This window comes from Melozone crissalis, unplaced genomic scaffold, assembly GCF_028551555.1.
Source record: "Melozone crissalis strain CALT ecotype California unplaced genomic scaffold, PUWL_Pcris_2 ptg000053l_1, whole genome shotgun sequence".
NCBI lineage: Eukaryota > Metazoa > Chordata > Aves > Passeriformes > Passerellidae > Melozone > Melozone crissalis.
Window position 1 is genome coordinate 5137501 of NW_026535831.1, and position 10089 is coordinate 5147589.

At 48.8% G+C, this 10089-nt stretch overlaps 1 protein-coding gene across 1 annotated transcript in view; it reads left to right on the forward strand.

Moving 5' to 3' along the window:
- LOC128943678 (basic proline-rich protein-like) overlaps positions 1-141 on the forward strand; it is a gene marked incomplete at both ends in the record, with an annotated part of 2577 nt that extends 2436 nt beyond the window's left edge. Inside the window, one exon of the mRNA XM_054286554.1 lies at positions 1-141. This exon is cut by the window's left edge and continues 901 nt beyond it. Within this exon, the coding sequence (XP_054142529.1) occupies positions 1-141 (141 nt within the window).
- Positions 142-10089: the final 9948 nt, after the last annotated feature.

Sequence of the window (10089 nt, forward strand, 5' to 3'; positions counted from 1 at the left end):
CCTTCTCTTCCTCCTCGTCCTCCTCCTCCTCCTCGTCCTCCTCGTCCTCGTCCTCCTCCTCCTCCTGCTCCTCCTCCTTCTCCTCCTTCTCCTCCTCCTCGTCCTCCTCATCCTCATCATCCTCCTCCTTTTCCTTCTCCTCCTCCTCGTCCTCCTCCTCCCCCCCCTTCCTTCTCCTCCTCCTCCTCCTCCTCCTCGTCCTCCTCGTCCTCCTCGTCTTCCTCCTCCTCCTCTTCCTCCTCCTCCTCATCGTCGTCCTCCTCCTCCTCCTCCTCGTCCTCCTCGTCTTTCTCCTCTTCCTCCTCCTCTTCCTCCTCCTCCTCCTCCTGCTCCTCTTCCTTTCTCATCCTCCTCCTCCTCCTCCTCCTCCTCCTGTACTGGAGGGAAACAACAGGGAGCAGCATACCCGTCCGAGCTGCTCAATCCTGAGCTGATCACTTTTAATAAAAGTAATTAAGGGAGAAAAAGTCTCCTGTCCTGTTTTTTTCAATGCCACAGTGTCCCCTGTGTATCCGACAAGGCTGAGCACAGTGTCTGTGACATGCTCCCTGCTCTGGCATCAGGGAGCCTTTGTGCTTCAGGCTGGCCGCGATCAAAATGCCAAGAAGCTGGTGCCTAAACATGACAAACCAAAGCCCATTGACCAGCTGTCACAGGCTGGGGGCAATCACTAGGTCCTGGCAGGACTCCAGCACTCAGCATCCTCAGCCAGCAACAGCAAGTGCTGGCTGGTCAGAAACTTGCAGCCCTGCCCTGCACTAAAGACAGCAGCACACACAGCTGGCACTTACTGGCTCAGAATGTTCAGGCCGTGGTGTGGGCACTGATGGAGGCTGGCACTCATCCACCTCATTTGCCTCCTCTTCGGCCTCCTCTCCATGAGCCGAGGGAGCCAGAGGAGAGACTGCTGTTGGTTCTGTGATCTGTAGACAGACAGCAGTGTGAGGGACAGAAAGTTACCTATGATTTATAACCTTACTTCTATTCAGCACTTTATTCTATTCAACTCTATATCTACAACCAGCTCTACTAAGGACAAATCAGAAACTTGGATAACAATGAGATTCTAAGTCACTGTGACTAAATTTAAATGGACTAATTCAACAGATTTGCTAATAGTTCTGAATTAGACATTACACCCTGGCTACTATCAAGAAGCAACATTCTCTCTGCAACATGAGCTTTTCATTCCTTGAAAGTTCTGAAATGGAAAATTAGGAAATAGCCAGAGATGCCTTTGTTATTGCTGCTGCAGACATGGAAATGGATTTTCTTTCAGCCTACCCAGCTGGCCCTCTACACTCTACTGCCACAGGCCAAGCTCTCAGCTTGCTCTACAATTCTTAAGCACCAGGAACATGAAATGTTCCTTTCTCACTCACCTCAGGATCAGCACCTCTGAATACACGCTTCAGGTGACCTGTAGTGGGCAAGGGAAAATGAACAAGTGGTGTGAGAAAACTGCCGGGGCTGCTGAATCACACAGAAGAGAAGAAATCAACCCAAACAGAGAGTATTTTTCTTTATCAAAATCCCTCCACATGACATAGTTCTTTCACACAGCCAGCAAGAGATCAGGACAATAATCTTGGTTGTGCCTACACTTCGGCATGTTCAGGGAGTAAATGAATACAAACATGATCAAGAAAATTCAAATTGTTCTTTAACACTCAATGCTTCTGTTCTGTTCTGTTCTGTCCAGCACATAAAGCAGCTTTTGTTCTCTTGTCTTTCAGGTACTTTTTTTAAAAAAAGAAGTTGCATGCACTAATTTCCATTAAGTTGCTGAAAACAGTCACCCAGAAAAGCTTGCCCCAAATCCCCCTGAGCTGTAGCAGTTCTATTGTGCAACAGCACGGCAGCAGCTCCAGGGCTCAGGAGCAGACACTCACTGCTTTGGAGTTTGCACTTCACTGCAAAGGGAATCACTCTGTTAGCACTCAGTCAAGGGTCAAAATAGACAGTCAAATTCTTTCATTACAAAATTTGGAATAAAAGAAGCTTTCCCTGAGTTCTGGGGAGAACTACAAACTCTTTAGAAGGCCTTCTGAGAAAGCCTCCCAGTCTGCATTTTGGAAGTTCTCCTGCTTGACCCAGCAAACTGAGGAAATGACAGACTCTGCTGCCACAGACTCTCCTGTGGAGGGAACGGAAGCCCTGCAGGTTCCCCTGCAAATGCTGCCCCTGTGGCTACAGACACCCCCTTTTTAGCTGAACCTCTTGACAGGAGCTTTATCAAACCAGTGGCATCCTAATGCTCTTTCTCTTTCAAAATCAGAAACTCAGCCACCAAGAAAGAGCAGGAAGACATACAAAAGCCAGGTTAGGTTACACGCTAACTTAAGCAGAAGGGAAACTTCTACTTACGGGTGAAGTGTGTCACGTAATACACGGAAAAAGAAATGCCATAAGCAGCAAAAGCTGCTGTGGCCAGATGGTGAAACATTATCATTTTTGAAAGTTAGGCAAATAATAGAAGAAACAAGGCTCTTGTCAATGGGCAGCTACCCACTGACAAATTCCCCAGCCAGGAAATCTGAGCAAGCACTAGGGCTGCTCTGACACTCAGGCCTTCCGTGCACCAAGGCAACCTTCTGATGTCACTACGACAAGGTGGCAACCATGCCCTGACATCACAAAGCAAATGCTCCATGTTGGTCTGTGGATTTATGCAAAGCAATAACCAACCTTCCATACAGCAAACACAAGAGCCTGGGAAGTTCTTCTCTGTCACAAAGCAGCACAAATTTCCCTCATGGGTCAAACCCTGTTGTTTAGGGATCCAAGAGGAACTCCAAGGGTGCCCTAAGCACCTACAGCCTGTACCCCAGCTGAGCACTCAGATGGGACACAAGCAAAGGAAACCAGACCAAGACAATGGCACACAGCATTGCACGTGTGAGAAATGACTCTCACTTTTAACATTTTAAAGGTTTAGTAAACCTTAACAAAGGACTGAATAAGGAAAAATTGCAGCATTGGGAGTCTCTGTGACTAGCAACCATGTTCTCAACTACAAAAAGGATGCTCTGCCTTTTATACCCTTAGCCCCTCTAAAAGTTTTGTCAGTCAACTCTTTCTCTTCTGTCCATTGGTGGAGATTACTTTCTTGCATCCTGACTGGAGGTCAGGTGTTGTTACACCCTGCCTGCTGGTCACAAGCCAGCCCTCCCCAAATGCCCTGACTACCAAGGCTATTACAAGGGGGACGGGAAAGAGGACTATGGGAGGATATATTACAATACCATCACTACACATTTGAACATCCACATAACATCTGCTTCTTAATTGTCAGAGCCAACCACTGCATCACTTGTCCAGAACACACAGAACCAGGAGAGAAGCCACTGTTGGCATCACAGCTGAAATGCTTCCTAACAAATCTCCCCACATATTTGCACCTTTATTGGACATGCCCAGGGCTCCAGTGCGTGTACATCTCTGCCTCTCTTCCCCTTTGGCAGCAGTCGAACCGGCAGCATCTGCCCACCAGCAGCAGCTGCTCCAAGCTGGGAATGCCACTGGCGGTGCTGATTTCCAGAGGCTTCTGTGTGCCAGGGGAAGCCAAGGCAGGAGCGGGTTGAACGGCGCTGGCGCTGCTGCTGCTCTGTGCCAGAGAGCCCCGGCTGGGCAGGGCATGGTGCCCACTGCGCTGCGGGCTCCTTCTCCTGCCACAGCTGGGCACACCTGGCAACAAGGCATGACACCTTGTGGGCAAGCCAAGGGGTTTCTGGGGCTGCACTGCTCTGCACACACCCAGCACACCTGCAGCACAGAATTTTAACCCTCAAACAGGTGAACCAAAGGGAAACAGCTGGAAAAGATTTCATTTCATCCATTCTTTATGCTTCAATAGAAATGACCAAAATGAACGTTACCGAGCAGGGCCCAATCCAGACTGCCAGCTCAGTGTGAGAAAAGAGGCATTACTTTATTTCAGTGCTGGGTGCATGGGAATCACTTCCCTGAAACATGCACACCCACATGTTAGTATCCATGGAACTAAGACATTACTTTCATTACTTTTATTCATTATTTTGCTCAAACTCACAGGCTAAACATTCTCACCAAGTATTTGACATGTTTAAATCACTTCCCCAAAATTACTGACTTTTAGAGTAGGGGTCTCTTGAGGGTCTCTGGTGGTCATGTGGTGAACATCCCGTTCCTCAAATTCTCCTTCCATGGTTAAGAGCCTTCTTCTCCTTGAATGCATTGCAGCTACCTCCTCAGTAGGCCCACTGTCTTTATTCTCAAGGCTAAGACATCCACTTGCACACATTAACCACTGCTGTGAGGGAAGGTACAACTAAGCACTGCCTGTTAAAGCTTAACAAATTCACAATTTGTTGCAAGTCAACACTTCCCCAACATCTCTCGTTTCTTCTCTGGGAATCGAACACAAGCATTTTGTGATCCCTGAGCCCAAGGCCGCCTCCAACCCTCCTTTCACCCAGCAGCCCTTCTCTCCTCACAAACAGCAGGCCCAGCAGTGCCTTCCCTCACTGCCTCAGTCACCAGCTGTGTCAGGAGTTCTCTGTCACACACTCCAGGAACATCCTGGACTGTTTGCTCTCCGCTGCACTCTGTTGCCAGCAGACATCCCCACCCTGTTCCATGCCCCTTGCAGAACCCTGCACCTGCTGTCCATGGGCACCTGGCAAGGGGAGGCACTCACGGCAGAGATGCACCAGCTGCACTGGGCAGGAACCAAAACCCTCTGGTGGCACAGCTGCTGGCCTGCCTGGGTCTGGCACAGCTCTGCACGCCCCACTCCTCACGGGCTTTGGGCTGGAAATGCAATTGCACTTTCTGCCTCATGGAGAAATACCAGGGCTGCACAAACAACGGCCAGCAGGCCACATCCCAAAGGCACTGCAGCATGGAGTTGAGAAGGAAGAAGACCCTTCCCCAATTCCTAACCATACCAAAACCACCATCATTGGGACTGTTAAACTTCTGAATGTAAAGTTGATTCACAGGGTGACAAGGGAATCTTCCAATGGAGTTGAAGTTCGGTAGAGTTTTTATTCTGAGTCCTACTCAGACTGTTGATTTGAAAATTTATTTTAAAATATTTTTTAAAAGGCTGCGAAGTCATATGGTTTTGTTCTAATACCAAAATGGCTAGATGAAATATACTGGCATTTTAATTACATCCAAACTGATTAGTCTGTAAAAGCTTTCCTGCAGAATAACCACTAAACAAGAAATGAAAATTTGTGGACTGTTGACTTTGCAAATTTCTACTAAACTTATCAGACAATGAGGCATTTTTAGGTAGATCATAGAGCCAATTAATTCCTATGGATAACTTGATTTGGATAAATCTGTTGATTTCAAATTAAAACTGCCAGCACATACTAAGTGGAAATCTGAATACTCACTTCTATGAGCTCTGAATTATTAGATAGTCATTGTCTGCCATATTAACAAAAATTATCATTCTGGCTATTTTTTTTACTTAGAGGCAGCTCTTAAAAACTCTTTGTAACATCAGAAAGAGAGTTTGTAGCAATGTGAACCATGGGTTGGTGGAGCATTGCAGAAGGCTCCTATGTCAGCACTAAATGTTCACATTTACCATGATATCCCTTCTTGCCTTTAATTCCAAACTACAGCTCAGTTCCTGCAGTATAGATTCACACTTGTAGTCTGTATTTGCAGCTCGTTCTTACTTCCCTGTCCAGGAAAAAATCATGCTTGGATATCAAATCAAAATAAAACGAGGAGAGAGTCAGGTTCTGGATAGGTATAGCAAGAACTAAGAGATTTTTTTGCAAATATGTTGAAAAGTTGTTTGTACAGGCTGCAAAACCAGCAGATTAAAGACTGCACTCTAACTTGCAAGCTGAGCTTTGCCTGTTCTTTCTGGACTAATTTCTTGAGGCCAGACACTGAACCTAATCAGTAAGAAAATCCAAACCACAGGAGTAGTTTGGAGAATATTCTAAATTATTCTGTCATGATGCTTTTTGCCTAAAAGTTCTGGCCATCATCTGATTGAGTAATTAGAGGAGATCGAAGCCATCATACTGTGCCTGTGCACACAATTCCTTCTCAGGAGTAATCCATGAAGCAACGCTGACAAATCCACACCAGCAGCTGTTGCCACACAGTCATGAAGCAGAGAATATGTATTTCTGCTACACTTAGACAGCTGAAGATGCCTCTGCTGAGCTAATTTTAGTGACTGCCCACCACAGATGAGACCTTGTGGTCAGTCTCCAGCAAGTCAGGGCAGTTAATATTCTGCCTAAATGAAGTAAGTCTAGCAATACATAGACCATGGAGCCTGAGGAAAGCCAGCAGCTGTGGGAGATTTGTTTCCATATCTTTCTTTTTACTAATTTATTGCAGCCTATTATTTAAAGCATGGAAACTTTTGGCATACCATTGGCTGGAAGGCTGGTCAATCTTCCATTCATGACTCCTCTGAAAGCATCACCGCAGTGTTTTTATCAGTAGCTCTTCCATCATCATGGCTCACACATCATTTCCTGCAGCTCTTCCTGGAGTCAGGGAAAGGCACCAGGAGAAGGGGGAGAAAGCTGTGTGCAGAGACTGTGTCAGCTGAAGAGACATTTCTTTCCTCTGATTTGGCTGAATGGCTGCAGGAACCTTGCTGGCACTGCTGGCGGGGTGGCCTTTTGCAGGACTGGGCAGAGTTTGGGGCCCAGGATCCCTCCTCTCGGTGGGGCACCAGGGTGAGCAGCCCCTGTCCCAGGCAGGAGCAGAGGTTCTGTGGCTCTGCCCTGGGCACAGGGACCTGCCACTGCCACGAGCTCCTGCCGCGGCTCCTCTGGGGCAGCTCCTGCTCTGCAGTGATGATGGGCGCAGCTGGGGGTGGCTGCAATGGAGGGTGGCTTCCAGTGGGCTCTGTTGGTCTGCCACACTGGAGCCAGCAGAAATTCTGGAAGGAGTCTCCTCTAGTGAGCTGCTGGAGCTGGAGCTGGCACTGGCCACAGAGCCGCTGTGTTCATCCCTGACAGGGCCAGAGCACAGCAGCCTCTGGGCCTCCTTGCTGCACGATGGCAGTGAGGAGGCCATGGACCACAGGTTCAGTATGGATGACTCAGTTTCCTGATAAACTGTGCTAAGAAAACCCTGCATCACTCCTGCCAGATCTAAGACACACCAAGAAATCTGTTGGCACTTTGGGAACTCAGAATTGTTTGAATTTTGAACAATTGTCCTATGAGCGCTTTTGATTGTTTTTGTCATTTTGTGTTGACTCAGTTGATCCTTCAGAGAAGCTTTCCTAATAATATAAAACAGGAGGAATTGTGGAGACCCTGGGGGGGCATTCCCTGCTCTAGGGAGGCACAAGAAGCTTCCCTCAAAAAGCTGCTAGACCCCATTGGCTCCTTCCCCTGTTCCTATGTCTGTTCCTGTGTTCCTGAGCCACACCTTCCCTATTTCCTGATTGGCCCCCTTATCTTTGTACTGCCCCGAGATCAGGGTCAGCCCCCAGGCCCCTGTGGAGACAAAGTGAGACCCTCTGTGTGTGGGTGCTGGGACCTGAACATCTCCCTGCACAGCTGAATAAAACATCTGTGGAGATTATGCAAAGGCCCTTTTTGCTTCTTTACCCTGGACTATGCTAGCAGCAATTCAGACTGCTACAGAGGAGAAGCTGCAGTACGGGCACCAAGAGTTTGGCAACTTGACCATAGGCACAGAGGGTGTGCAGGATGCTGCTCTATGAATTCCTTAACCAGCCATCTCTGGTGCTGGCATATTCCCTCCAGCTTCTGCTGCAGCCAGGGCCACTTTTGGTCCAGTAGATGACATTGTTATTTGAAAAATTCGGCCCACACCTTGAGCAGGAGGCCATCCACAGGCTCTGGTCCTGCAGCCCCTGCTCAACTGGGGACAGGGTTCCCTGTGGGGAAGATGGAGCAGCCATCACAGGGTCTGGGGGGCTGCTTTCAGCAAGGGGGTGTCAGGGTCCGTCCTAGTGAACAGATGACCTGATGGTTCATAGGAATGATCTCAGAGTGCAAAAACCAACACGGTACAAGGGGGTTTGCAGTGATAATCAAATAAAATGTGGTTTTATTGAAATAACTACAGCAAAAATGCAATAGAGGGATTAAGGGAGAGAAAAAGATAGAGAAAGAGAGAGAGAGAGAGAGAGAGAGAGAGGGAGAGGGGATATAGCTACCAACGCAGAGATGAAGTCCTTTGGTCCAGTCCAGCTGAAGATCCGCCTGCTACACTGGGGAGATCTCAAAGGCTCTAGCTAACTCAGAGGTTTTTATTACTGAAAATTGGGGGGGGGGGGGGGGGGGGGGGAACAGATACAATAGGGAACAGATGTAACAGGTAGTCTATGTTCTCAGCAGTAAGCGAGAGCCATTGTTTTCTTGCTCCAGTGGTCACAGTCTGCAGGCAAACATCTCGCTTTGGTCAGCTTGCCTCCCCATACACCTCCCCCGGGCTGGGGGTTTCAGTCCCAGTCCTTGGAAGGAGAAGAGGGGCCTTTTAGGAGTTTCGTGTCTCAGTCCTTGGTGGGGAAGCGTCTTACATCTCAGTCTGTCTGTCACGGTGGTTGTAAAAAAGGTGAGGGTCTTCTGTGGGAGACCACCTGAAACTCAGGAGAAGTCCAGCCAGGCCAATGGATGGGACAGCTTCCAGAGCTGCTATTGTTGCAAAGGGGCATGGTGCCCTCTTCTTAGCATACAGCAAACACACTTGTGAAAACAATAGCTTAACACTGAGCTTTCAGGTCTCAAGGCCTGTGGCGTGTGACTTTTCTCCTTCAGAGCCAGATTCTAGACAGGGGGGGGGTCTTCTCTTCAGTGGTCTCCCAAGGACGATCGTGGGGCAGATGAGGGAAAATTCTGACAGACTCTCACAGGGGGCCAGGCTCTCTCCCTGCTGGGCTCTAGCAATTGTTTGGGGGAGCTGATGGCAAATTGTATGTAATCCTGTTGATCCTACTCAGAAAACGTAACAGCTTCTATCATTCTTCTGCAGAGTGGGCTGGATTTCTCTTTGCCCACTGCAGGATGCAGCCCAGGCAGAACTGGTGGTGACAGGGCAGAGAAAAATTCACATCCTTCTTAGTGCCCTGGCAGATGGGGCAGCTCCATTCTGTCCCCATGGCCATGTCTGTCTGTCACAGCAGCAGGGAAGAGCTGAGGACCATGAGTTGCTCTCATCAGCAATCTTGCTTGGCCAGAGCCCAAGCTCGAGGCAGAGTGGTCCAGGCTCTGTCAGTGCCCAAATAGAAGCAGAAAGGCATGTTGTATCACAATCCATTCCTTGGTGAAGGAGGTCCATAGCAGCCTCAAGAGGCACCTCAGACACTCAACAGTCAAGGCAGTAACATATGGACAGGACACGGATGGCAGTTCATGGCTGGGAGAGCATTCGTAGACATATCCAAGGACAAATTTCCCAGGAACTCTCCACAACTCTGGGATCTGCCCATCAGCTCTGTCAGAAGCTTCAGCAGAACAACCACAGTCCTAAAAAGCAGCTTCCAGACACTTTTCCTACCATCCTGCCTGAGTAGCTGGGTTGCTTGCTGCAAAACACTCTTTTTCTCCTCTTCCCCAATGCCCTGTGGACACTTGCGGCCAAAATAAAAAGCTCCTGGCCCTCTGTGTGATGTGATAATACAGTTTTTATATTTCCATGCTGGGATGAAAGAAAGCTGTGCTGTGGGTCAGGAGAGGCCAGGACCCACTTGGCCTTCCTGCAGGCTGAGGGGGTCCCAGCAGACATCCTGCTGCTTTTTTGGGGAATGTGTGAGGGGGAGTGGAGGGGGTGACAGAGAGGCCGAGATCACAGAATGGAAACTCAGCTCCAGAGTGGCAGTGCAGACTCTCCCTGCTGAATGCCTGCTGGGGCTGGCAAAGAAGGAAAATGCCCCCATAACAGCCCGGTGGCACTGTGTCTCAGGGACAGGTACAGGGAGGTGACAACAAACAGCAGCATGGCCCGGTCTCACAGCTCCTAGGAAGCAGTGACAGAGAGGCCTCATGTGCCAGAGATTTCAGAAAGGCTGTCTTCTCAAATGGCCACTCTAAAACCCCTCTCTTTGCCTCTTGGGTTTGTGAATGCTTTTGACAGCCACAG